This window comes from Vipera ursinii (assembly GCF_947247035.1).
Source record: "Vipera ursinii genome assembly, chromosome: 15".
NCBI classification, from domain to species: Eukaryota; Metazoa; Chordata; class Lepidosauria; order Squamata; family Viperidae; genus Vipera; species Vipera ursinii.
In genome coordinates this window covers 5,640,469-5,668,389 of record NC_139528.1, presented here as the reverse complement: position 1 = coordinate 5,668,389, position 27,921 = coordinate 5,640,469, and the positions used below count along the sequence as shown (strand labels likewise).

The window sequence follows — 27,921 nt, the reverse complement described above, 5'->3', positions numbered from 1 at the left end:
TGGTCATGTGGCCGGCATGAATGGACGCCAAAGGCACACGGAACGCTGTTACCTTCCCACCGTAGTGGTCCCTATTTTTCTACTTGCATTTTTACGTGCTTTCGAACTGCTAGGTTGGCAGAAGCTGGGATGAGTAACAGGCACTCACTCTGTTACGCGGCACTCGGGATTCGACCCGCCAAACTGCCGACCTTCTGATCGACAAGCTCAGCGTCCTAACCCACTGAGCCACCGCGTCCCTATTCTATGTCTATGCCTGCTTATTAGGGCTTTCACACACACCCCAAGCGGCATTATTACAAAGTCAGCTTAATTGCCCCCAACAATCTGGGTCCTCTTATCCATCACTTAACACCCTGCCAAAAATTAGCACCAAACATGCAAATCTAATACTGACCGGGATGGAAATATGATAAACTACAAGCTTCTTCTTCTTTTTTTGAACCACACCCTAAATTTTCTTTCTCCTGGTTTTTCTCTTCCAGAACCGAAATAATCTTATTTCCTGGCAGATTTTTTTTGCATGACGTTATTTCTGTTTTTCGCTTGGCTCTTTCTTTCTTTCTTTTGCATTTGAAATCGGATTGAGGTCACTGCTTTTCTTGCCTGCTATAGGTTTTTCGGTTTTCTTTCTGTTGAAATGTTTTCCTTGTTTTGGGACGCTGGCCCGTTGGCGGTCTGCCACTCCGGTCGGCTCCCACCGAGGGACTGACGGAGCCAACAAATAAAAAAAGCAGAAGAACCAAAGGCAGACGAAGACACCCACCCACCGCAGCCGAAGCAATCTTGGATTAAGGCAGAAGCTGGTGAAAAGAATTTGTGCACTTCCTAAAACTTTATTACACACACACACACACACACACACACACACACGGCTGCCATTCTCTTTCTGGAGCAAGCGATGTTTTGCAACCTTAAAAATGGGGTTCAAAATAATCAACCAAAACATTCGAACGGATGTATTTCTCAGTCTTAACAACTTTTAAGTTATGTGGACTTCAACTCCCAGAATTCCCCAGCCAGGAGGAAGGGAGGGAGGGAAAAAAGGGGAAGGAAGGAAGGAAGGAAGGAAGGAAGGAAGGAAGGAAGGAAGGAAGGAAGGGAAAATTACTCAAGCAGTGCTTCTCAAACTTGCAACTTGAAGACATGTGGACTTCAACTCCCAGAATCCATGCTGGCTGGGGAATTATGGGAGTTGAAGTCCACGTATCTTAAAGTTGCTAAGATCCTGGCATAAACATTGCTTAAATGCTTGAAATTAAAAGCAAAATAAGCAGGGCTAAAATCAGTTTATACCAGCTTTGGGTTCCTCCAACCCGTCCATGCTTCTGCTTTATAGATTTTTATTTGTTTCTTTTAATTTCTCCCTTCTCTTTTCCCAGGAGCATCGTCACTCCAGCCAGCCACAACTTCCTCTGTTTACCCTGTCTTCTGCCCCCCGGGGCCTGTGTTTATTTTGTGAGTCAATTTGTGTGACTCTCCCTCCAAACTCCTTGATATGCCCTTGAGGTGCTTTCCTATCTATCTCCTCTATTATTATTTTTTTGCAACCAACATTTTATGTAACTCTGTCAGGTTACGCTTCTGTCTTTCTTAATTCCTGGTGTCTGTCAGCCTTGACAAATTCTTGCAACTGATGACCTTTTTTTAATCTATTCTTCTATGCAGCTATTTTAAACTGCCTTGGGCTCAGGTTCAAACATGCAAATGCCATTTGGGATGATGGCACAGGCCAGCGTTTCTCTCATCCCGGGAACTGGAAGGCGAGTGAGCTTCTGAATTCCCTTCTTTAAAGTCCTCTCCACTTTGCTGATCGGCTACAGCAAAGAATAACAGAAGAACACAGTCGGAAGGGACCTTGGAGGTCTTCTAGTCCACCCCTCCCCGGCTCAGGCGGGAGACCCCCATATCATTCCAGACAAGTGGCTGCCCAGTCTCTTCTTAACAGCCTCCAGTGATGAAGCACCCACCACTTCTGGAGGCAAGGAGTTCCACTGGTTAACTGTCCTCACCATTAGGAAGTTTCTCCTTAATCCCAGGTTGCTTCTCTCCTTGGCAAAAAAAAATAAAATCTGATAACCAAAGACAAATGGGGAAGCTGGATGTGCATGCTTCACTTAACAACTGCGGGTGATTCGCTTAACAACCGTGGCAGAAAAAGGTCATCGAATCAGGTACAGCTCAGTTAAAAGGCTCCTTGCTCAGCAGCGGAAATTCTGCTCCCAATTTTGGCCGTAAAGTCGAGGACTACCTGGATCCCAGTCTCCTCATCCCAGACCCGGGCCCCTGTGAGTTTGGGTGGGTGGGCCTTCTTTCCTCTGCCTGCGTTTTTCTTCCTCACCTTTTGAAGATCTTCCTGCAGCTCCTTCAGTTTCACCTCCAAGTATAAAACTTTGTCCGCCAGGCTGAGAGCGTGCTGGGACCTGCAACGGTTTGGCAAGGAAAGAGGAACCAGCAACATTAATTGTGAGTCAACCTATGCGTGTACCAACAAGCACACTCCAGGAAATGCATCCTCTTGACAGTGGTGAGCCTTTGGATAGATTTTATTCCCCAATTCTGGGCCGGGGTGTCTTGAAAAGAATTACAGGTGGTCCTCAACTTAAATCTGTCCGTTGAATGACGGTTCGAAGTTACAACGGCACTGCGTAAAGGGATTTACGACCGTTTTTCACACTGACAACCATTGCAACATCCCTGGGGTCACATGGTCAAAATTCAGAGGCCTGGCAACTGACTCATATTTATGACGGTCACAGTATCCTGGGGTGATGTGATCCCCTTTGACGGCCTTCTGACAAGCAAAGTCAATGGGGAAGGGAGATTCACTTCACAGCCGGGTGACTGACTTAACGGCTGCAGTGATTCACTTAAGAACTGTGGCGAGAAAGGTCGTAAAGTGGAGCAAAACCCACTGAACAAATGTCTCACTTAGCAACGGAAATTTGGGGTTCAATTCTGGTCGTACGTTGAGGACTACCTGTAAGTAAATCATGGGTACCCACCTATGACAACTTTATAACCGGGGACTTCAACTCCCAGAATTCCTGAGCCAAGGTCACGTGACCCCCCTTTTGTGACCTTCTGACAAGCAAAGTCAACGGGGAAGCTGGATTCTCTTAACCAACATGTGACCAACTTAGCAACTGCAGCGATTCATTTAACAACGGTGGCAAGAAGGGTTGTAAAATGGGGCAAAATCCACTTAACCAATGTCTCGCTTAGCAACGGAAACCTGGGGCTGGACTGTGGTCGTAACTCGAGGGCTGCCTGTATTATATAAAGCCAAATGCTTAGATTTCCGCATGCAGCTGTATGCAGAAAAATATACAATGCAAACTGGCTGCAGACCGCTGTTATATTTGGAAATGAACACCTCTGCCCAGGAAAAAAAGTTTTTTTTATTGGTGTGAATTTGGTTAATTTAGTAAATAAAAATATTAAAGTTAAGTTGCCCAGGCAGCTGATTTCTGGCAGTTGCAGTCCGTTCATCTTGAAGCGCGCTGACGAGGGAGTTGTGGGACCTGAAATCCACCCATCTTAAAGCATCTGGCTGGGGAATTCTGGGAATTAAAGTCCACCCATCTTGAAGCATGCTGAGTAGGGAATTATGGGCTTGAAGTCCACCCCTCTTAAAACATGCTGGCTGGGGAATTCTGGGAGTTGTAGTCCACTCATCCTAAATCAAAGTGGCTGGGCGATTCTGGGAGTTGAAGTCCATCCATCTTAAAGCATACAGGCTGGGGAATTCTGGGAGTTGAAGTCCACCCCTCTTAAATCTGCCAAGATTGAGGAAACGCTGTCCTGGACAGTGCATAGGAAGCGAGGTGGACAAGTTCTCCGTCCCACTTTAATTCTCTCTGTTGTATCTCAAGCTTCACACGTATACACACACATATACACACAGACTCCCTTCTTACTCATCAATGGCTTGTGGCTGATTGGCACATCTCTGGCTCCCGATGCTGCCTTCTCGATTCTCCAGCATATGTTGGCCTGAAGTCACGCAAAAAGGAACAGGTGAGGATGCCGGTTATCAAGGACACAAAGCCCTTTTGCAAACACAAGCAGCCTAAATCCCAATTTCTGGCATTTCCAGGAAGCAGGGAAGAGCTTGGAAAAGTTATGAGCGACATCAGGGGGTCTTTCAACCTGGCCCTTTTGATGACTGGTGGACTTCAACTCCCAGAATTCCTCAGCCAGGCACCCGTGCCTGGCTGAGGAATTCTGGGAGTTGAAGTCCACCAGTCATCAAAAGGGCCAAGTTGGAAGACCCCTGAGCTACATGGACCGAAGCCTGTGATGCCACCCAGGTGGTGAATGAAAAGCCTGCAGGAAAATATTTCGGAGGGATCCAAAAAGAGGTCAGCGGTTCAACCTCGAAGGGTAGATTTTCTCTGATCGAAAATGTTTCCCCCTCCCACTTGAGGTTGTGTGACAAACGATTGTGCCAGCCCCGGCAGGAAACACTGGCGGCCATTTGAAAATGTGTGGGCTTCGACTCCCAGAATCCATTGCTGGCTGGGGAATTCTGGGAGTTGCAAATCCACACGTCTTAAAATGGCTGCAGCTGGGAAACAGCGCCGAGTGGGAAGCTGGATGAAAGGCAGTTTGGACAACGCCACGGATCCTCAATCCGCAGGGATCCACCCAGGAGTGGATCCACTCCTGCCACTCACCTTCGCGGGAGAGTGCCTCCAGGATGTTGTTACAAGCCGATGCCAGATTGGCGATGGAGTCCCACTCGTCTTCCAGAGACTCCCCAGCTTCAGAGAGGACTGGCGGGGGGGGGGGGAGAGAGAGGAAAGAAAGATCTTCAGCACCAACGTACTTGGGCTGGGAGGGGCGGGCTGGCCCCAAGACCCCCAAGGAGCTTCCTCCTTTTGAGGGAGGGAAGAGAAAGGAAGGAAGAGGAAAGGTGAAATGAAGGAAATTAGGAAGGAAGGGTAAGACAGACAAAGCGCGGGAGGAAGGGAGGAAGGAAAGAAGGGGAAAATGAAGCGAGGGAGGGAGAAGGAAGAGGAAGAGAGGGAGGGAGGAAGGAAGGAAAGATGGGGAAGGAAGGAAGGAAAAGGAAGAGAAGGAGAAAGGAAAAAAGGGGAAGGAAAAAAGGGAAGAGGAAGAGGAAGAAAGGAAGGGGAAGGAAGGAAGCAGATAAGGGAGAGGAAAAGGTAGGAGGGAAGAGGGAAGAGGAAGGAAAAAAGGGAAAAGGAAGAGGAAGAGAGGAAGGAAGGAAGCAGAGAAAGGGAAGTAAGAAAGGAAAGAGAAGAGGAAGGAAAGGAAGGGGAATGGGAAGATGAAGAGGAAGGGGGGGCAAGGAATCAATCCTCAACGTGACCAATTTGGGGAATCCCGACTTCTGCTTAGAACAGCCCCATTTTTGCATGTTGTGCACCCCCTTTTGGCTAGATCAGGGCTAGGCAACCTCGGCTCTTTTATGACTTGTGGACTTCAACTCCCAGAATTCCTGAGCCAGCCACGCTGAGGGGAAAGGGAGAGGTTCCCAAGCTGAGCCAGGCTGGCTGAGGAATTCTGGGAGTTGAAGTCCACAAGTCATGAAGGGGCCAAATTTCCCTCATGCTGGCTCAGGATTTCTGGGAGTTGAAGTCCACGAGTCATGAAGGAGCCATAGTTCCACCATGCTGACTGAGGAATTCTGGGAGTTGAAGTCCACCAGTCATGAAAGAGCCGAGGTTGCCTACCCCTGGTCTAGATAGACAGGAAAGCTTAGGCGCTTCCTTACTTTTGGTGATGGAGTTCCGCAGCGAAAGCGTCCGGGGCAAAAACTTATTGCTGTCGCTCGCTTCCAGAGGTGGCAAGGTCTTGTCTCCTGGCGGGGAAGATGGGAAGCCTTTGGCCTCCTGAGATGCTAGGCCAGGGGTGTGATGGTTCACAACAGCCTCTCTCGGATGGTCCTGGGAACACAACAAGGGAGAAGGAAGAGGCAGGTGAAGTCTGTCATGGATGGTTTTGCCCGGAGAGAAATTCACCTTTTGGGGAAAATTGCAAAGTTCTGCTCCCGATTGTGCTTGTAAGTTGAGGACTAGCTACGTTGACATTTTGTGAAGGTACCAATTGCCTATCGGGGGAAATAAGCTTCTTTAGACTAGGTCGATTCTCTTGGGTTAGGTGAGGTCTCTCAGGAAGGCAACATTTCCCGCGTTTTCACGGGGTCAGACAAGATGACCTTTGAGGTCCCCCTGGACACCCAACTGTAGGAAATGCTTACCAGATCTCGATCTAGGAGAGCCTTGGGAGTAGTTGCCAAGATTATATCTGGAGGAGGATTGGACGTAACAGAGAAACCTTTGGGCGGAATCCTGCAAAGGCCAGAAATTTTGGGTTACAGAGGAAGGAATAAGGATTTTTTTTTAAAGTCTGAGAAGGAATCAATCGAGTCAGAACTGCCATCTTCTGACACAGAGGAAACCTGTAAACATGAGAACAGAAACGTTCTCTCCCTGCTTTTCGTGACTCAAATTTGGCACCGATGGCAAATTCCAGGGGTGTTTCCGACTGCAGGAAAGGCAAGATGTGAATAATTTTAAAATCTGAAAATAACCCACCCACCCCTAAAAAACACGATGAAACATTTCATCCAGCCTACTGCATAACTACATAAAGTGGAGGGGGGGGGGAAAACCAGCTCCACAAGAAAAACTAGGCTGAAATTCCTTCCAGTTTCATAATTTATTCATTTCATTGTTTGATGACTAATCTGGTTCAGGGATTTCCTAAACAGCTTCCACTTGAATTCTTGGAGAATAGAATAGAAAGTATACAGTAGAATGCAATATAGAGTAAAATAGAAAAGAGTAGAATAGAAATACAATAAGAATAGAACAAAATAGAATATAGAATAGAATAAAAACACAATAAGAATGGAATAGAATAGAATGAAAATAAATTAGAATAGAACAGAATAATAATAGGAATAGAATAGAATAGAATAATAATAGGAATAGAATAGAATAGAATAGATGGAAAATAAATTAGAATAGAATAGAATAATAATAGGAATAGAATAGAATAGAATAGAATAGAATAGAATAGAATAGAATAGAATAGTATAGAATAATATTAGGAATAGAATAGAATAGAATGAAAATAGAGTAGAATAGAATAGAATAGTAGTAGGAATAGAATAGAATAGAATGAAAATAAATTAGAATAGAATAGAATAATAATAGGAATAGAATAATAATAGGAATAGAATAGAATAGAATAATAATAGGAATAGAATGAAAATAAATTAGAATAGAACAGAATAATAATAGGAATAGAATAGAATAGAATAGAATAATAGGAATAGAATAGAATAGAATAGATGGAAAATAAATTAGAATAGAATAGAACAGAACAGAATAGAATAGAATAATAATAGGAATAGAATAATAATAGGAATAGAATAGGATAGAATAAAAATAGAATAGATGGAAAATAAATTAGAATAGAATGGAATGGAATGGACTAGACCACAGGTCTGCCGCATGCGGCTCTTTTAGCCGTCTCCTGCTGCTCCCAGTCCTCTGCCATGTGCAGTCCAAAAAAAAAAAAATTGGGACTAAAAAAGTTCAACCAATCAATTCAAATATGCAGGGTAGGTGCCTATCTCGCCTTGGGTCCACTCTTCAGTCAAACCCTGTTCTGCACATGTACGTGCATGCGCACACATTTTTTGCGGCTCCCAGTTTATCCTTTTGTGAGGGAACCGGTTCCGAGTGGCTCTTTCACTGTTTCAGGTTGCTGACCCCTGGACTAGACTAGACTAGAATAACACAGGACAGGACAGGACAGGACAGGACAGAATATAGAATAGGAATGGAATGGAATAGGAATAGGAATAGGAATAGAATAACAGAGTTGGCAAGGACCTTGGGAGGCCTTCTAGTTTTTAACAGAGACTGGACAGCCATTTCTCTGAAAGAGCACACGGTTCCCTCCTTCATTCAGCAGGGGGGCTGGACTAGAAGACCTCCAGGGTCCCTTCCAGCTCCGTTCCATTCCATTCGTGAGTCAGGTTTTGGGCTTCCTTACGGGTGGGAAGCATCCGGGGTTTGGTCGCTGTAGCTCTGCAGGAACTCGGTCCTCTCTTCGGCCAGGTGGTGAGGCGCCCCGTCCTGCAGGGACAAGGAATGCAGGAGTTGAAAGGGGGCCGGGCTGAAGACCCCCTCGCTGGCTGGCCGGCTGAGCTCCGTCTCTCCCAGCGGGGGCTCGCTCCTCCGCTTCTCCTGCAGCGACTTCTGATAGAGCTCGGAGAAGCTCCTGTCCGAAGAGAGGCAAAAGGAGGGAGGGTCAGGCAGGGGGAGAACACTTGGAAAATGTCTGGAGCTTTTCCAAAAGAGCCCAGGACCACCCACCGTCGGACCCGCTATAAGGGGTTGGACTAGAGGACCTCTGAGGTCCCTTCCGGCGCCGGGATCCCACCTTCCGTGTGCTGAAAGGTTTAGCCTTTGGGGTAAACCCCTCTCCCCCCGCTCGCCCACAAGGGAGCCCCACCCGACGGGTAAGTCCTCGGCTTACAAGAGTTCACTTAGTGAGCATTCGGAGTTACAACGGGACTTGAAAAAAGGGACTTGGGACCGTGTTTCACCACCACGACCCTTGCAGTATCCCCCCCCCCAGGATCACGTGACCAAAAATTCAGATGATGGGCAACTGTGGTTCATATATGTGACAGTCGCAGTGTCCCGGTCTCCTTGATGAATTTTGAGCCTGGTTGTTTTCGTACAGATGTTTCAGGGTCCAAGTATGTAGTGGGGTTTGTGGAGAGGAGGAGGAGGAGGAGGAGGAAGAAGAGGAGAAGGAGGAAGAGGAGGAGGAAGAGGAGGAGGAGGAGGAGGAGGAAGAAGAGGAGGAGGAGGAGCAGGACGACGACTGTGAGGCCCTTGGTGCACTCTGAGCCTGGTGGTTTTCCTGCAGACGTTTCCTGACCCAACTAGGTAACATCATCAGTGCTAGAAGGGAATGGAGGGAGGAGGAGGAGGAGGAGGAGGAGAGGAGGAAGAAGAGGATGACGACGACTGTGGGGTCCTTGGTGCTCTCTGAGCTTGGTTGTTTTCTTGGAGACATTTCATGACCCAACTAGGCAACACCATCAGTGTTAGGAAGGAATGGAGTTGAGAGGAGGAGGAGGAGGAGGAGAACGACTGTGGGGTCCTTGGTGCTCTCTGAGCTTGGTGGTTTTCTTGCGGACGTTTCATGACCCATCTAGCTAGCATCATCAGTGCTAGAAGGGAGTGGGGTGTGTAGGGGAGAGGAGGAGGAGGAGGACTGTGGGGTCCTTGGTGCTCTCTGAGCTGGGTGGTTTTCCTGCAGACGTTTCCTGACCCAACTAGGTAACATCATCAGTGCTAGAAGGGAGTGAGGTGGAGGAGGAGGAGGAGGAGGACTGTGTGGCCAGTGGTCCTCTCTGAGCTTGGTGGTTTTCTTACAGACATTTCATTACCCAAAGGGCCCATCAGTGCACTGATGATGTCACTTAGTTTGGTAATGAAATGTCTAGACCAGGGGTAGGCAACCTCGGCTCTTTTATGACTCATGGACTTCAACTCCCAGAATTCCTGAGCCAGCTATGCTGGCTCAGGAATTCTGGGAGTTGAAGTCCATGAGTCATAAAAGAGCCGAGGTTGCCTACCCCTGGTCTAGACGGAAACAACCAAGCTCGGAGTGCCAGAATTATGATGCTCAGAGCGACAATACCCAAGATAAAAGTCTAGAAGTGGTTTTTTTTTGGGGGGGGGGGGGGGAAATCCACCCTGATCGAGGTAAGCCAAGGTAAAGCCAGTGGAAAACCTGATCCCATTTGATACATATCAGTGTGGGAGGCTCCCAAACCTCCTTGCGAAAACAGATCCCTGTCATTCGGCAAAGATTATAAACTTCTCCAGCTTGGGGGGGGGGGGGGGAGTCATAAAATGTAACACCCAGAGGCAAGTTGGGCAGGACGGCAAGTTTTGTAGTCTTGACTGTCAGGATTGTCGTCCCACAGAATTGGAAGATGCCCAATTAAGGAACACCGGAGCAGGGTGAACGCAGGAGAAGTGCCCAGGAGCGCCCCGGGCATAACGATTGAGACGGATCTGCTTACCTTCTGGGTCTTCCATTCTCGTCCGGAGGAACGACCGTGATGGTGACTTTTTTCGCTGTGCGCAGGAGTTCGGCGGTCTGGGGGGGCGTCAGGCCGGGCAAGGCCCTCTCGCACACACGCACCAGGCGGGCCCCTGGCTGGAGCCCGGCTTTTTCCGCAAAGGTGAAGCGTTCCACTTCGGTTACAAACCCTTCGTGGTCCATTTGGAAACCCAGCTGGCCGACGCCATTCCGTAAGAGGGTCAGTTCCCGGGTCTCGCACCCGCGGGTCACCAACTGCCAGAAGAAAGCACCCGGGGGGGGAGGGGAGGGGGAAGAAAGATGAGTGACTTTCAGGGATGGCACAAAAAAACTTTTTAGCAAATAGCTCTGTGGTTTTGGGCATAGCAGTGAGTGAGTTGGACTAAGAAGTGGGAGGCTCTGAGTTCTAGTCCTCCCTTAGGCTAAGAAGCCCTGAGGTGACTTTAGGCCAGTGTTTCCCAATCCCAGCAAATGCGTGGACTTCAACTCCCAGAAATCCCCAGCCAGCAAGAGAGTTGAAACCCACATATTGCAAAACTTTATCTTGGGTGAACTTCAACTCCCAGAATTCCCAAGGCAGCAAGGCTGGCTAGGGAATTCTAGGAGTTGAAGTCCATAAAACATAAAGTTGCCAAGATTGAGAAACTATTGCTTTACACCATTCATCTCTGAGGTAGCTCAACTCTTCACAGTTGTTGTGGTGAGGGAAATATGTACACTGACTTGATTAAAAGCAACAAAAGCGGGAACATGTAAATCTTTGCATTTTAAACATTTGTATGGGTCCTTTAAGGTAAAGGTTCCCCCGTACATGCGTGCTAGTCGTTTCCGACTCTAGGGGCCGGTGCTCATCTCCGTTTCAAAGCCGAAGAGCCAGTGCTTGTCCAAGGACGTATCCGTGGTCATGTGGCCGGCATGACTAGATGCCAAAGGCGCAGGGAACGCTGTTACCTTCCCACCGGAGTGGTCCCTATTTTTCTACTTGCATTTTTACGTGCTTTCGAACTGCTAGGTTGTCAGAAGCTGGGACGCGTAACAGGCGCTCACTCTGCTACGCGGCACTCGGGATTCGACCCGCCAAACTCAGTGGGTTAGGATGCTGAGCTTGTTGATCAGAAGGTTGGCAGTTTGGCGGGTCAAATCCCAAGTACCGCGTAACAGAGTGAGCGCCCGTTACTCGTCCCACTGCGACCGTCGTAAATACGAGACAGTGGCCAAGGGTCTCAATTTTGATCATATGGCCACGGGGACGATCGTAAGAGTGAAAGCCGGCCTTAAGTCTCTTTTTTCAGTGCCAAATGGTCAATAAAGGAACTGTTGTAAGTCGAGGACTGCCTGTACACACCAGTTCGCCTCTGAACATGTGGAGAGTGCAACGCCCACCCAACAGGAAGAAGAGTAAGCCCACCCAGGTCTGAAATCCCTGAAGCAGCAACATTTTGCACTCGCAATAAGAATTCCCGGGAAAAGAAGCCAAGGAGCCAAAAATCCTACTTGAAGCCGATGGACGATATCCCGAATGTCGGACGCTTGGCCCTCGTCCACACGCATGCAAATATAATCCCCCGTCTCATAATAAAGGTCCAAGGTGCAACTCTCCAGAAAAGTCCAGGCCAGGATGTCCCGGCACGAGCAGTTAAAAACCACTCTCTTCTTGCGGGCATCAATGAGGACTAGAAACTCCGACGAGATGCCCAGCAGGCATCGGAGCTCCGACAGCTTGCTGTTGGGTTCTTTGCTCCCGTCCCGGGCCCAGACGCCCCACACCAAAGCCCCCGCGCTGTGGGCCTCGGCCCCCTTGGGAACTTTGGACTTTTCCCGCTTCTTGGCCGCCGGCAAAGTGATCAGCGGTCGGCGGGAGGTGGAAGACTCCAAGGTGCTGGTGGTGACGTGGTTGAGCGCCAGGTCGCGGAGGTACTCCTGGCGCGTCCGGGTGGCCATGGCGTGGAACTTGCCCGAGCGCTCGGCAGCGTTTTCCGCGTTGATCACCTTGGCGAGGAGGAGGTCCCGGAAAGCCGGGCCCTTCACGAAACAGTTCTCGGCGGGAATGGAAGGGCCGAAGTGCGGGATGTCCTCGGTGCAGCTGACAGCCACGCTGGACGGAGAGAAGGAAGATGGTCTGCTTACGGCCTCTCCGGGGGATTGTCACACCACCGCATTGATACCCGTTTGAGTTCCAGCTCACAATGATGAAAACCACACAGATTAAGTCAGAGGTCTTCAAACCTGGCCCTTTCAGGACTTGTGGACTTCAACTCCCAGAATTCCTCAGCACACGCCTGGCTGAGGAATTCTGGGAGTTAAAGTCCACAAGTCATGAAAGGGCCAGGTTTGAAGACCCCTGCATTAAGTTATGACCTCTGGAGTATTAGTGCCTATTGTACAGATGGAAACATTGAGGCAGACATTGCCTGGGGTAAATTTAGAGTAGAGTAGAGTAGAGTAGAATACAATAATAATAATACAGTAGAACAGAACAGAACAGAATAGAATAAAGTACAGAATAGAATACAGTAGATTAGAACAGAACAACAACAACAATAATAATAGAATAGAATGCAGAATAGAATAGAATAGAATACAGAATGGAATGGAATAGAATAGAATTACGGGAGAATAGAATAGAATAGAATAGAATAGAATAGAATAGAATAGAATAGAATAGAATAGAATAGAATAGAATAGAATAGAATAGAATAGAATAGAATTGAATTGAATTACGGGATAGAATAGAATGGAATGGAATGGAATGGAATAGAATAGAATTACAGATAGAATAGAATAGAATACAATAGAATTGAATTGAATTGAATTACGGGATAGAATAGAATGGAATGGAATGGAATGGAATTACGGATAGAATAGAACAGAACAGAACAGAACAGAACAGAACAGAATAGAATAGAATAGAATTACGGGATAGAATAGAATAGAATGGAATGGAATAGAATAGAATGGAATGGAATGGAATGGAATGGAATGGAATAGAATTACGGATAGAATAGAATAGAATAGAATACAATAGAATTGAATTGAATTGAATTACGGGATAGAATAGAATGGAATGGAATGGAATGGAATTACGGATAGAATAGAACAGAACAGAACAGAACAGAACAGAATAGAATAAGAAATAAGAATAGGATAGGATAGGATAGGATATATGGAATGGAATAGAATAGAATAGAATAGAGAACAGGTACAAACGTAAAGAGACGAAAAGCAATAACAAAGAGAACTGCCTGGTGGAATTTCATGGCTGTTCCTGCAGTGCCTCCTAGTGGTCTGCAGGAACAGAGACTGCAAAAGACAAATGAGAGGCTTTTTTAAAAAAAATCTGATTGGCTTTGGTTTGATTTTGATTGGCTGGCTGGACCCTTAGAATGTAGAATAATAGATTGGACGGGACCCTGGAGGTCTTCCAGTCCAACTGCCTGCTCAAGCAGGAGACCCTACACCATTTCAGACAAGTGGCTGTCCAGTCTCAACTTAAAATCCTTGAGTGATGAAGCACCCACAACTTCTGGTGGCAAGCTGTTCCACTGGTTTTTTGTACTCACTGTCCTCTCCTTAATTCCAGGTTGCTTCTCTCCTTGAATACCCTCCATCCATTGCTTCTTGTCCTGCCTTCAGGTGCTTTGGAGAATAGGTTGACCCCCTCCCTCTTCTTTGTGGCAACCCCTGAAAAACTGGAATATTACCATCATATTCCTGGTCCTTCTTTTCACTAGACTAGACATATCCAGTTCCAGCAACCGTTCTTTGTATGTTTTACCCTCCAGAACCCTAGTCATCTTTGCTGCTCTTCTCTGCACTCTTTCCAGTGCCTCAACATCTTTTTTACATCGTGGCGACCAAAACCGGACGCAGCATTCCAAGTGTGGCCTTACCAAGGCCTGGTAAAGTGGTATTAAAGCTTCACGTGATCTTGATTCTGTCCCTCTGTTAAGGTAGCCTAGGATTGCATTGGCTTTTTTGGCAGCTGCAGAAGGGACCTGAGATCTTTTAGTCCAACCCCTTGCCCAAGGCAGGAGTGATTATACCATCCTGGACAAAGTAAGGAGAAACTTCCTAAACTACGGAGAGATTTCCTAACAGTGAGAACAATTAACCAGTGGAACGTCTTGCCTTCGGAAGTTGTGCATGCTCCATCACTGGAGGTTTTTAAGAAGTGTTCTGTACCAGCCTACTACTGGCCCTGCAGAAAAGGCAGGGACAACCCCTTTACAAAAAGGCAAGAGGCTGGAACCAAGCCTGCCAAATTTATTGACATAAAACAGAGCAAAACCAAACACGAACCATGAAACAGGAGCTATTCAAACGGTTGCCTTCGGCAAACCAGCCCTCCCACGCATTCCCCTTTTAAATAGTTCAGGGCGTGGCTTCTCTCTGCCTCCTTCCGAGGTGCCCCATTGCCTTCCTCTGTTTACTCCTGATTGACTGCCTCCTGCGTCGGGCGTCCTTGAACAGGGCCAGCTGTGGGTCATCTTCATCCACGCTGTCAGGCTCACACAGCTGGGTCTACGTCGTGACCAGGTGGGAGGGGCCTGGCTGAGGGCTCTGCAAAGCCTCAGGGCTATCCTCTGCAGGCTCTCCAACACCCCCCTCCTCCTCCTCTGAATCGTCCGACCCAACTGCCGAACCCACAGGCTGACCCTGAATCACAACAAGAAGAGACTGAACATCCATTGGTCTGAAATGGTACCGGTTGTCCTGCTTGAGCAAGGGGTTGGACTAGAGGACCTCCAAGGTCCCTTCCAACTCTGTAATTCTGTTAAATGGTTGTCCAAGCTCTTCTGCAAAAACCTCCCGGGATGGAGGTAAGGCAGTTCTTTGTTTAAATAAGACCTAAGGAAATAACACAAAAAGCGAGTACCGTCGATCAGTTCGCCTTTTGAGAAACATTAATTTTCTAAGAGAATCAAGGACGCTTCTCCAGCTGTGTACATGCATGAAAGGATTTCTAGTCCACATTAAGAAAGCATTCTTAAGAACAGACACATTTTTGAAGAAGAAGAAGAAAAAAAAAGCTCTCGAGAAATTCCCTTCTGGTATGATCTATACAAAGAGCTCCTTTCATGCACAAAATGACCACAGAGGGAAAATGCGCGTAATTTTCCAAAACACAGCTTTTCTCACTGAAGGAAATACAGCAAAATTCAACGTATTTAGGACATAAACGCACTTTTCATAAATGGCTGGCCATGTTAAAAAGCACCACGAGCTTTTGGGTGACCCAGAACGGGGCACTTCAGACCTTTCAGTTGTGGCCTGATTTGGTTTGAATCATTTATTTTTTTCCCGCTGCGAAGTTCGTGCAGACTGAAGTCTCAAAACCCCCAAATCTTATCCTTTCTGTGCGTAATGGAAGCAAAAAAGATCAGAGGAAACCGGAACTTTCTCAGGCCACTGAAACTATTAAAAAATAAAATAAAATAACCACAGACAAGATGCAAAATTATACCGATAGGAAATAGGCGACGTGTAAAACAGTTCCCCGCCCCGCCCTTCATCGCTCGCAGAACCTGATTCATTTTTCATAGAATTCTAATTTTCCATTTGATTGTTTATATCCCGCCTTTACTGTTTCTATAAATCACTCAAAGCAGGGAATAGTTCCCAGACACCTTCTTCCTCCTAATTTCCCCCAGAACAACAACTCTGTGGGGTGGGCTCGGCTGAGAAAGAAAGACTGGCCCAAAGCCGCCCAGCTTGATTTCATGGCAAAAGCAGGACTTGAACCCACAACCTCTTGCTTTTTAGTTTGGTGTCTCAACCACTAGACCAGGGGTCTCCAAACTCGGCCAATTTAAAACTTGTGCACTTCAACTCCCAGAATTCTCCGGCGAGGAGTTCTGGGAGTTGAAGTCTACAAGTCTTAAACTGACCAAGTTTGCAGACTGGCTGAGGAATTCTGGGAGTTGAAGTCCACAAGTCTTAAACTGACCAAGTTTGCAGACCCCTGCACTAGATCAAACTGGTTCTCTTTTATTTATGTTATTTCATGGTCACATGACCCAAACGTGGCAACGGGCATGTATTTATGACCATTGCAGAGCCCCAGGGCCACGTGATCCCCATTTGCGTCCTTCCCACCTGGGGGAAGCAGTCAGCGGAGGAACCCAATTTCGCTTCAAGACGATTCACAAATAGCCGCAGTGATTGACTGAACAAATGTGACAATAAGGCTGTAAAACAGGTTGCAACTTACTTCACAGCCATCTTGCTCAGCAATGGATCACCACTGTGGTTGTTTTAAGTCGAGGGCTACTTGTAAACCCTAATTTATTTATCAAACAGGATTTTTAGGCTAATCAAATAACGGCAATCATTGCAAGGCAAACGAGGACGCATGATTGCAAATCGAAACCTTAAATCTGGAGGGGTTTTGAACCCGCGGCTCTCTTATCAACTGCGCACTTCAGACCCAAGTCTGTTGGGTTTTTTGGCTGCTGTTTTTTTTTTTAAAAAAACCACCTTTTGACAAAAATAAAGGCACAGTCATTTCCCATAAGCGCAGAAGTCAGGGTGCAAACAACTTATGAATCATGGTAAAAACCACACAGCACATTTTAAGCGAGAGACCAACTCGTGCGTGCAAAATTTTCCGACACATCACATGCAAAGGTGTGAATCTCTGCGAGAAATGTGTGGTGTTTTTTTTTGTTATCGAAAGCGTAAAAGAAAACTAAAGCTAGTGTAGTCTAGTTTAACGAAAAGAAGGACCAGGGGTGACGTGATAGCAGAGCTCTGATATTTGAGGGGGCTGCCGCAAAGAAGAGGAAGGGGGTCCCACTATCCTCCACAGCCCCCGAGGGCAGGACAAGAAGCAACGGATGGAAACGAATCACGGAGAGAAGCAACATTTCCAGACCGTGAGAACAATTGACCAGAACAGTGGAACGGCTTGCCACCAGAAGTTGTGGGTGCTTCATCCCTGGAAGTTTTTAAGAAGAGACTGGACAACCATTTGTCTTGAAGTAATATAGGGTTTCTTGCCTGAGCAGGGGGTTGGACTAGATGACCTGCAAGGTCCCTTCCAACTCTGTTATTCTGCTAATTTCATAATCTTTATTGTGGGATTGTAAGGGGTTGCATCAAGATCACACATCTGCAGAGGTGCCTCAATGACACATTTAAGAAAAGGCTGCTGACTTCGCTGCCTCGTCCCAGACACCTAATCTTTCTGTCATTAATTAATTGAATGAAATGGCCTCTTTTTTAAAAAAAAAAATGGGTTGCATTTCCCATCACAGTGAAAAATAAATAAATAGCAACAGGAAAAATACTGAACTGAAGCATTGTTAGGATGATTGAGAGATTAGTATGAACAGAGGAAGCTGTTAATAAGTCACATGAAGACAAAGCCACAATCTCATTTAGTCCATTTCAGAATTGTGTTTAAAGGAAAAAGTGACTTCTTTAGTGTTTGGGGGGAGGGGAAAGGAAGAATAAAAATAAAAATAAAGGCGAACGAAATATAATAAACATTCTTCAGACCTAGGGAAGAGAAAAGTGTGAGAAATCAAAACTCAAGATAATTCCACCTTGATTTTTTTTTTTTGGTATAAGATGGTGTCCTAACGGACCACCACTTTAAGAATGAGCCATCCGTGTGCTGCAGCTGCCAAAAAAGCCAATCCGATCCTAGGTTTCATCAACGGAAGGGTAATATCAAATTCGCAAGATCTGACAGCACTCCTTTATACTGCACTGGCTGAGTGCACACTTGGAATACTATGTCCAGTTTTGGTCATCATAATACAAAAATGGTGTTGAGACTCCAGAAAGGATGCAGAGAAGGGCAAAAAAGATGATTAGGGGGCTGGAGGCTAAAACATACGAAGAACGGTTGCAAGAATTGGGTATGTCTAGTTTAATGAAAAGGACTAAGGGGTGGACATGGTAGCAGTCTTCCAGTATTTGAGGGGCTGCCATAAAGAAGAGGAGGGGGTCAAGGTTGACTCAGCCTTCCATCCTTCGGAGGTAGGTAAAATGAGGACCCAGATTGTTGGGGGCAATTAAGCTGACTTTGTAATAATACCGCTTGGGGGGGGGCGAAAGCTCTAATAAGCAGGCATATACATAGAATGAAGGCTATTGCTAAGCACATTTGATTTGTGCTTAAATTATAAGCCGCCCTGAGTCTTCGGAGAAGGGCGGGATATAAATGGGATTAAAATAAAAATAAAATAAAAATAAATAAATTTATTTTCCAAAGCACCAGAGGGCAGGACAAGAAACAATGGATGGAAACTAATCAAGGAGAGAAGCAACCTGGAATTAAGGAGGAATTTCATGACAGGGAGAACAATTAATCAATACAACAGCTGGCTTCCTGGAGTTGTGAGTATGTGGGTCAGGGGCACAATGGTAAGGGTATAAAAGGGTATCGGGCAATGCACAAGGCACAGGTCGGAGAAGTGTACAAGAGTTCTACTGCAACCAATTTTGGTGAGCATACTACAAAAAAGAGGTTGAGAGCTTGTAAAAAGTGCAGAGAAGAGCAACTTAAGGTGATCCAAGGCCTGGAGACTAAAACGTACGAAGAACGGCTACGGGACTTGGGTTTGGCTAGTGTAAATAAAAGAAGAAATAGGGGAGACAGGATACAGTCTTCCAGTATTTGAGGGGCTGCCACAAAGAGGAGGGGGTCAAATTATTCTCCAAAGCAGCAGAAGGCAAGACAAGAAACAATGGTTGGAAACTGACCGTAGAGAGAAGCAACCTGGAATTAAGGAGAAACTTCCTGACATTGAGGACAATTAACCAGTGGAACAGCCTGCCACCAGAAATCGTGGACGCTCCATCACTGGAGGTTTTGAAGAAGAGGCAAGACACTCACATGTCTGAGATGGTAGGGGCTGGACTAGAAGACCTCCAAGGTCCCTTCCAGCTGTATTCTAGTCTAAATAAGTTATGGAGAGGTCAAATGTGTGATGTATTCTAGTTCCTGTGTTTACCCTGCTAATTAAGCCCAGAAATTTTTTTTAAAAGCAGGATGTGAAAGCAAATTTCGACACTACAAAGTGAAGGCAGTCTGGCTAAGTTTATTCCCCCCCCCCCGGAAATCGCGTTGATGTTATTCACACTTCAAACGCGTCTGCAAACAAATTGCTAAGCCAAGATGAGGTCAGCTTTACCGGAAGGTAAATGAGGAGTTCTAAACTCTGAAACTAACTCGCTGGTTTCAGCACGATGGCGGTTTGTCAGAAAAATCTCGGTTTGCAGGGGACCTCTTGGTGACCACACCATAATTAAAACTCTTTGATGTCAGGGCAATCAAGGGGAAAAAAACACTCCAGGGCTGTAATAATCAGAAGTACTATGAAAAGGTAGGATGGATTTGTCAGCCTTCACCACCCCCCTCCCCTCACCTGTAGGTGGTATGGTCCGTGGAGGAACTGTGTACTCTAACCACAATGAAAACATGCTGGAACTGGGAACGGACCAAGCGGGGTGTGAAGGGGAGGGCTCCCGGCTCTTGGAAGATGATGGTGACAATGTCATTGCCAATATGTCGCTTTCTCAACAGCTGAAAGAAAAGAATAAGGGGGAGAGGATGTCAAACCACCGGCGGTACTGGGGCTGAAATACTTATCAGCCTCCTCATCTGTCCAATTAGATATTTCCTCAGATTCCTATGACTATCACTTGTTGTTGTATCTTGATTTATGTTGATTGCTTTAGTATTCTTGCTTTTATACATCTACCCTATTCTATTCTATTGTTATTCTATTTTACTCAACTCTACTCTATTCCATTCCACTACTTCTATTCCTGTTCTACTCTGTTCTGTTCTACTCTACTTATTCTATTCTATTCTATTCTATTCTACTCTTATTCTATTCTATTAATTCTATTCTATTCCTATTCCATTCCATTCTCTCTTATTCCATTCCTTTCTCTTATTCTATTCTATTCTATTCTATTCTATTCTATTCTATTCTATTCTATTCTATTCTATTCTATTCTATTCTATTCTATTCTCTTATTCTATTCTACTCTTATTCTATTCTACTCTTATTCTACTCTTATTCTACTCTACTCTACTCTATTCTATTCCAAGGAACTGAAAAAAGTGATTTATGTCCGTGTATCCCCATGGTCATGTGATCAAAACTGGAAGTCTCGGCAACTGTCATGAATTTATGACAGTTTCACTGCCCTGCAGGTCAAGTGACCCCCTTTGACCACCTTCTGACAAGCAAAGTCAATGGGGAAAGCCAGATCCACTTAACAACCGTCTTACTAATTTAACAACGGCCACCCATTCACGTAACAACTGCGGCGAGAAAGATCGTAAAATGGGGCCAAACTCACTCAACAGCTGTCTTGCCTAGCAACAGAAATGTCGGGCTCCATTGTGGTCGTAAGTCGAGGACTACCTGGCCTTTGAATCCCTGATCTACCTGACAACAGCCCGACATTTTCAGCAGACGTTCCCAGACTATCCGAGAAAGCGTGTCCCCCTCGCTCCGCGTCTTGGATGGGGAACTTATTTTTTCCTGCTTTCTCTTCAGCAACCACACACACACACACACACACACACACACACACACACACACACAAAAGCCTCGGCTCACCTGCTGGCGGTTGTTTGGCGTGTAGGGCAACAGGGTGGAGACGTGGAACATAATCTCATAGTCCTGATATGTGGTATAGAGAGAGTGGGTCCCCGTGGAGTCGTCTGCAAGGGAGGGGCAAGGGAAAGAAAACATTGTTTTGGCCACTTTAAACAGTCTGCTTTAAGGAGAATTGGACAGGCACGAAGAATCAGAGCCCTCCGCTAGACTGCACAGAGAAGATTTATTCAAGCTCCCGCACAAGAATCTAGCGACAATTAATGGTCAGCACGAAACTGGCGCGCGGTAAGGGTCGACAGAATTCAGGGGGATCTGGACTTGCATCCTTTGTGGCAACGTAAGAATGTTAAGCTGATGACTCCTTTAACCCCGCCCCTCCCCAGCTCTTCTCCTACAGAACTGGGCTCAGGACTCCTTCAAATGGGGAGGCGGGAGCTGTTTTGGCTAAAATCCCCTCCCTCCCCTTAGCGCAACCTGCTGTGTTAATTCTACTTGAAGGTAAAGCTACCTTTACAGAATCTTGCCAAGTCTGAAACTAGGCTCTCTTCTGTTGCACGGCTGAGGGCTCTGCCGTCTCTTATCTGACCGCTCCTGAGCAATGTTTCTTTACTCTGTCTCCCAAGGTCTTCCCCCCATATCCTTGCACACCCACTGAACTCTTTCCATGGACGTAGATTCCCCCACCCCTTCTTTACAGCTTGAGAAACTTCTGAGCCTCTTACCTTGCCTGTTACACAGCTGAGGGCTACGCTGTCTCTTATCTGACTGTTCCTGAGCAATGTTTCTTTGCTCTGTCTCCCAAGGTCTTCCCCACATACCATTACACATACCTGCAGACAATGACTCTTTCCATACGTCTATCCCCCTCCCCCACCCCTTTTGACAGCCTGAAAAATTAGGGAGGGTCCCTTCTGAGCTCTTTTCAACGTGCCTTGTGCAGCTGAAGGCTACGCCGTCTCTTATCCCTTCGTCCCACCTGTCAAGGCCTTTTGCACACGCCTTTTTACACCCTACCAAAGCACATCACGGAATTCATTTTTAGTACTGACCGAGCATCCCTTTGTTCCAGGGATGTGATTGTGCGCGCAACACTGGGCCTGGGTTTGTGCAAACGTGCATTGGGGCCTCTCTACACCCACTTGCAGAAGCTGATCACCCCCTAGGCTTACTCTTGTTGTCCAGCTGTGCACGGTACTTGTCAAAGCCGAGCAAGCGGACCCGTTCGCCCAGAAGGTTCAGGAAGTCTTCAAAGGTGGGTCCACCCTTCTCGTTATTGTACATGTCCTCCTCCGAGCCTTGCTTTTCGCGGCAATACAGGATCCCCACTTTGCGCTGGAAGCTGAGCTGCAAGAATCGAAGAACCAAAACAAAAGCTGGTACAGAAGACCAGAAGCAACGGATGGAAACTAATCAAGGAGAGAAGCAACCTGGAATTAAGGAGAAATTTCCTGACAGTGAGAACAATTAACCAGTGGAACTCCTTGCCTCCAGAGGTGGTGAATGCTCCAACACTGGAGGTTTTTAAGAAGAGACTGGACAGCCATTTGCCTGAAATGGTATAGGGTTTCCTGCCTGAGCAAGGGGTTGGACTAGATGACCTCCAAAGTCCCTTCCAGCTCTCTTCTGATTGAAACCTATTTGCCAAGCCACCTGAAGGATGGACAAGAAGCAATGAATGGGAACTCATCAAGGAGAGAAGCAACCTAGAACTAAGGAGAAACTTCCTGACAGTGAGGACAATTAACCAGAGGAACAGCTTGCCACTAGAGGTTGTGGGCTGCTCCATCACTGGAGGGCTTTAAGACTAAAACTCACTCTCTTGGTGATTCATCCATCCAGTTTTTGTGCCTAAGGCAGGACTAGAACTCCTGGTTTTCAGCATGATGTCTTAACCCAGGGGTGTCAAACTGCCGGCTCGCGGAAGCCGTGCCATTCCCATTGCCAAGGTTGCCTAAAAGGTAAAGGTAAAGGTTCCCCCGCACATGCATGCTAGTCGTTCCCGACTCTAGGGGCCGGTGCTCATCTCCGTTTCAAAGCCGAAGAGCCAGCGCTTGTCCGAGGACGTCTCCGTGGTCATGTGGCCGGCATGACTAGACGCCAAAGGCGCACGGAACGCTGTGACCTTCCCACCGTAGTAGTCCCTATTTTTCTACTTGCATTTTTACGTGCTTTCGAACTGCTAGGTTGGCAGAAGCTGGGACGAGTAACAGGCGCTCACTCTGTTACGTGGCACTCGGGATTCGACCCGTCAAACTGCCAACCTTCTGATCGACAAGCTCAGCATCCTAACCCACTGAGCCACACCGCGTCCCTTAAGGTTGCCTACCCCTGCACTAAACCAAATGAACGTTTTGCAGTGTTTGGCAATCAGACGATCACATTTTATAGGATGTTTCTCCCAAAAAACCAGTATTTACTGTTTTTTTTTAGCAAAACAGCAAACCACTGCTTCCCTTAACGAACCCCCCACACACACACACAACACACACACACACACAAAAATTTGTAAAATTGGGTTGGCGACGTCGGTTACCCTATTTACCACAGTCACGACTTACGACCGTAACGGCCAGGCTCCACTGTGGCCGTTAACTCTTGAGGATGACCCGTACTAGGCCTTCCAACCTACCCCTTGCTCGTCCAACTTCAGCAACGTCTCGGGCACTTTTGGGGAGCTGGAAGCGAGACGGAGACACTGCAAGTTCAGCTCCGGCATGAGGTAATCCAGCAGCTTCTTGGGGGGGACGCCTCGGGGAGAGCCATGGCGAGCAGTGAGAGGCAGACCATCCTCCAAAATGGATCCACGCAGGGTCCGCAGCTGGGAGGGAAGGGAACGAGAGGTCAAAAAGCGGGGAGGGAAAGATGTTGAGAATAACAAAGTTGGAAGGGATCTTGGAGGTCTCCTAGTCCAGCCCCATGCTCAAGCGGGATACTCTATACCAGGGGTAGAGGCAACCTGGGCTCTTTTATGACTCCTGGACTTCAACTCCCAGAATTCCTGAGCCAGCATGGGGGAACTATGGCCCCTTCATGACTCGTGGACTTCAACTCCCAGAATTCCTGAGCCAGCATGGGGGAACTATGGCCCCTTCATGACTCGTGGACTTCAACTCCCAGAATTCCTGAGCCAGCATGGGGGAACTATGGCCCCTTCATGGCTCGTGGACTTCAACTCCCAGAATTCCTGAGCCAGCATGAGGGAACTATGGCCCCCTCATGACTTGGGGACTTCAACTCCCAGAATTCCTCAGCCAGCATGGGGGAACTATGGCCCCTTCATGACTTGGGGACTTCAACTCCCAGAATTCCTGAGCCAGCATGGCTCAGCTTGGAAACCTCTCCCTTTCCCCTCAGCGTGGCTGGCTGGGGAATTCTGGGAGTTGAAGTCCACCAGTCATAAAGGAGCCATAGTTCCCCTATGCTAGCTCAGGAATTGTGGGAGTTGAAGTCCACATCTCTTAAACCAGGGGTAGGCAACCTTAGCTCTTTTATGACTCGTGGGACTTCAAGTCCCAGAATTCCTGAGCCGGCATGGCTCAGCTTGGAAGCCTCTCCCTTTCCCCTCAGCGTGGCGGGCTGAGGAATTCTGGGAGTTGAAGTCCATGAGTCATAAAGGAGCCAAGGTTGCCCACCCCTGCTCTATACCATCTCAGACAGATGCCTATCCAATCTCTTCTTGAAAGCCTCCAGTGATGGAGCATCCACAACTTCTGGTGGCAAGCTGTTCCACTGGTCAATTGTTCTGTCAGGAAATTATTCTTTAGTTCCAGGTTGCTTCTCTCCTTGATTAGTTTCCATCCGTTGCTTCTTGTCCTGCCTTCGGGTGCTTTGGAGAATAGGGTTCACCCCCTCCCTCTTTCTTGTGGCAGTCCCTCAAATATGGGGACGCTGCTATCCTGTCACCCCTAGTCCTTTTCCTTTTTTCATAACAGAATAACGAGAGTTGGAAGGGACCTTGGAGGTCTTCTAGTCCAACCCCCTGGCCCACGCAGGAGACCCCATAACATTTCAGACAGATGGTTGCCTTATCTCTTTTTGAAAACCTCCTGTGTTGGAGCACTTGTGACTTCTGGAGGCAAGTCGTTCCACTGATTAATTGTTCGGTCAGTGGTCAGAATGCAGAATTGCAGGTGAATTCAGCCCACAGCCAGCAGTTCGATCCTGACCAGCTCAAGGTTGACTCAGCCTTCTGTCTTTCCAAAATGAAGACCCGGATTGTTGGGGGCAAATATGCTGACTCTGTAAACTGCTTAGAGGGGGCTGTAAAGCACCATGAAGTGGTATATATATGTCAAAGTGCTATTGCTATTGCCCTCCCTCCCTCCCTTCCCCTTCCCTTCCCGCCTGCCTTCACAGTGGTTAGAATGCAGTATTTTAAGGTTGATTCTGCCTATTGCCAGGAGTTCGATCCTGACCAGCTCAAGGCTGACCCTCCAAGGTCGGTAAAATGAGGACCCAGATTGTTTGGGGCAAATATGTTGATTCTGTAAACCGTTTAGGGAGGGCTGTAAAGCACCGTGAAGTGGTATATAAGTGCAACTGCTATTCTTTCCATTGCTGTTGTAACTTCAAACAGTTACTAAACAAGGCGAGGGCTGTCTCTGTGCACAATTTGCGCATGCGAGACCCATGCTCACCTGGCTTGTGCGAATGATAAGACGGTAATTGTACTGAGGGCCTGCGCTTCCTTCCTTCTCTTCGCGACGGAGGGAAACGGCCACAGCACCCAGCTGATCATCCACCCCGAAGAAATTTTGGTGTTCTGGGGAAAAGAGCAGAAGGAGTCGTATTATTTATTTAAGGCAACACAAAAGGAAGACGACAAAAAAAAAAAACAACAACACAAAAACACAGCCTTGAATATGCCGTTGTATTTCGTGCCAAGGTTCTCCTTTTTCACTGGCCTGGGGGACTAAGCCAAAAATATTTGAAAGAGGAAACGCAGTATTTTTTAAAAAAAATTTAAAACAAGGAAATGAGGAAATGGTAATAGTATAGTATCGCCCTGCACCACAGGAAGTCGAGACAGTTTACAGCACAAAAAAATATCTAAAAGGAAAGATAACACAATGATGCCTTCCAATAAACTTTTTTTTTTTTTAACCTCTCTTGGGTCGTGTTTTCTCAACCTTGGCCATTTTAACACACAACGGACGTCAGCTCCCAGAATTCCCCAGCCAACTATGGGGAATGGCTGGGGAATTCTGGGAGTTGAAGTTCCTGCGTCTTAAAAGTCCCGCGTTTCCCTGAAAACAAGACCCAATCGGAAAATAAGCCGTAACTTGAATTTTTTCAGGATGCTGCACCTGAAAAACAAACCCCAGTTAAGAGGGTCAGCCAGATGGATGCATTTAGTATTGTATATAAGACCTAACTGGAAATAAGTCCTAGTGTGTCTTTTAGAGCAAAAATTAATATAAGACTTGGTCTTATTTTCAGGGAAATACAGTACAGTCAAGGTTGAGAGACACTGTTTTATAAATATATTATGAATACTCAAATCTGTATTGCATGCAGATATGTACGTGGATATTGGATTTGCACACCAGCCCAGGCTAAGCTAAAATGGGAGTTTGGGATCTAAGGCCATTGAATTACAGATAATCCTTGACTTACCGCCACAGCTGAACTCCAAATTTCCACTGCTAAAGCCAGATAGTTGTTTTAAGTGTCCCCAACCCATTTTACGACCTTTCTTGCCACCGTTGTTAAGAGAATCCCTGCAGCTGCTCAGTTAGTAAGACGGTTGTTAAAGTGAATTTGGCTTCCCCCATGGACCTTACTCCTCAGAAGGTCGCAAAAGGGGATCACGTGACACACACACACACGGGACGGTGCGACCGTCATAAATATGAGTCAATTGCCAAAGCGTCCGGATTTTGATCGCCTGGCCCTGGGGATGCTGCAACGGTCGTAAGTGTGAAAAACGGTCACAAGCCACTGTTTTTTCCCAGTGGCTCTGTAACTGTGAGTAGCCACTAAATAAATGTTTGCGAGTCAAGGAGTCCCCTTTGAGCATCTTTTTAATCTCTAAAATATTTGTGTTAATTGTGTTTCTCGTTAACCTGGATGTTTTGTTTTTTTTCCAGGGGAAAAGCAGGTGTCGATCCAATTCCTAAAACAAGGAAAGGTCACAACTCGGGGCCTCAGCCCCACCCTGCCAGAAGACAGAGCCCCCCAATCCCTCTTTTTTGCAAACACGGTGAGTTTTGTCGCACTGAATCCGGTCTCCTTCCGTAGTACTGGCGTGCTTTATTTCCAAGGAGGTGGCCGAGAAAAGCCTCGCCAACTTTCACCAGATTTACACCCTCTTCTTTTGCTTGCAAAGTTCACCGATTTGGGGTGGTGTGTGTGTGTGTGTGTGTGTGTGTGTGTGTGTGTGTGAGAGAGAGAGAGAGAGAGAGAGAGAGAGAGAGAGAGAGAGAGAGAGAGAGAGAGAGAGAGAGAGAGAGAGAGAGAAAGGCCACCTCAATGAACTTCAAGGCACTTTAGGCTTGTTCATTTAACTCCGATGCAGAGATGACGCAGAATCAGCCACGGGGCAGCTTCTGGGAGAAGCGGTCATGTGAAAGGGAAACAAGGCCGGGCAAAAACAAAGGCTATTTTAGCTTCTATTTTAAAACCACGGGAAGGATCCAGTCAGAGGCGTCTTAGCCATAGAGACATCAAAGAGCTCCATCCTGGGAATGAATGGCTAATCAAATGAAGAGTGGAACACTTTGATGTCCCAAATGATTCTGCATCGGAAGATTAAACCTAACGGAGGGCTGAATTCCATCCGGAAACAGCTCCTGGACTAAAGTCGAACCCAGAGATTTCTTCAAGCACCCCAAATACGGCTTTTCTACGTCTGGGTGGTCCTCGACCTACGACCGCTGTTGGAATCGCTCTTCCCGTCGCTAAGCAAAGCGGTTGTTCGCTGGGATGACTTTACGACATTTCCCGCGGTTGTTAAATAAACCACTGCCGTTGTTAAGGGCAGCTGTTACGTGAATCCGGCTCCCCCCCCCCCCGCTTCGACTTGGCTCCTTGGAAGCCGGTTGGGAAGGATGGTTGAAAATTTCAGATCACATGACCACGGGGATTTTGCAACAGGTGTAAGCGCCCGAGCAAGTCGTAAAACACTTTTTCCAACGCTGTTGTAACTTAGGACGGTCGCTAAACGAACGGTCGCAAGCCGAGGACTACCCGCGTTTCAACTTTGTAGTGAAATTGCAGCTCACTG

At 46.9% G+C, this 27,921-nt stretch overlaps 1 protein-coding gene across 4 annotated transcripts in view; it reads right to left on the bottom strand.

Moving 5' to 3' along the window:
* The window catches only part of SIPA1 (signal-induced proliferation-associated 1), a 43,362-nt gene that overhangs the window by 3,682 nt on the left and 11,759 nt on the right, over positions 1-27,921 (bottom strand). For 2 of the 4 annotated variants that reach the window (XM_083374177.1, XM_083374179.1), the window contains exons 3-15: positions 25,334-25,458; positions 23,326-23,514; positions 21,866-22,040; positions 20,697-20,800; positions 19,488-19,645; positions 11,605-12,205; positions 10,091-10,365; positions 8,038-8,265; positions 6,230-6,320; positions 5,744-5,915; positions 4,680-4,778; positions 3,921-3,996; positions 2,342-2,423 (exon numbers count right to left, since the gene is read on the bottom strand). In XM_083374177.1, coding sequence (XP_083230303.1) covers positions 2,342-2,423; positions 3,921-3,996; positions 4,680-4,778; positions 5,744-5,915; positions 6,230-6,320; positions 8,038-8,265; positions 10,091-10,365; positions 11,605-12,205; positions 19,488-19,645; positions 20,697-20,800; positions 21,866-22,040; positions 23,326-23,514; positions 25,334-25,458 — 2,375 coding nt within the window. Of the gene's footprint in view, positions 1-1,065; positions 2,052-2,341; positions 2,424-3,920; positions 3,997-4,679; positions 4,779-5,743; positions 5,916-6,229; positions 6,321-8,037; positions 8,266-10,090; positions 10,366-11,604; positions 12,206-19,487; positions 19,646-20,696; positions 20,801-21,865; positions 22,041-23,325; positions 23,515-25,333; positions 25,459-27,921 lie in introns of those variants that run through there. The other 2 variants (XM_083374178.1, XM_083374180.1) reach the window with 2 other exon arrangements.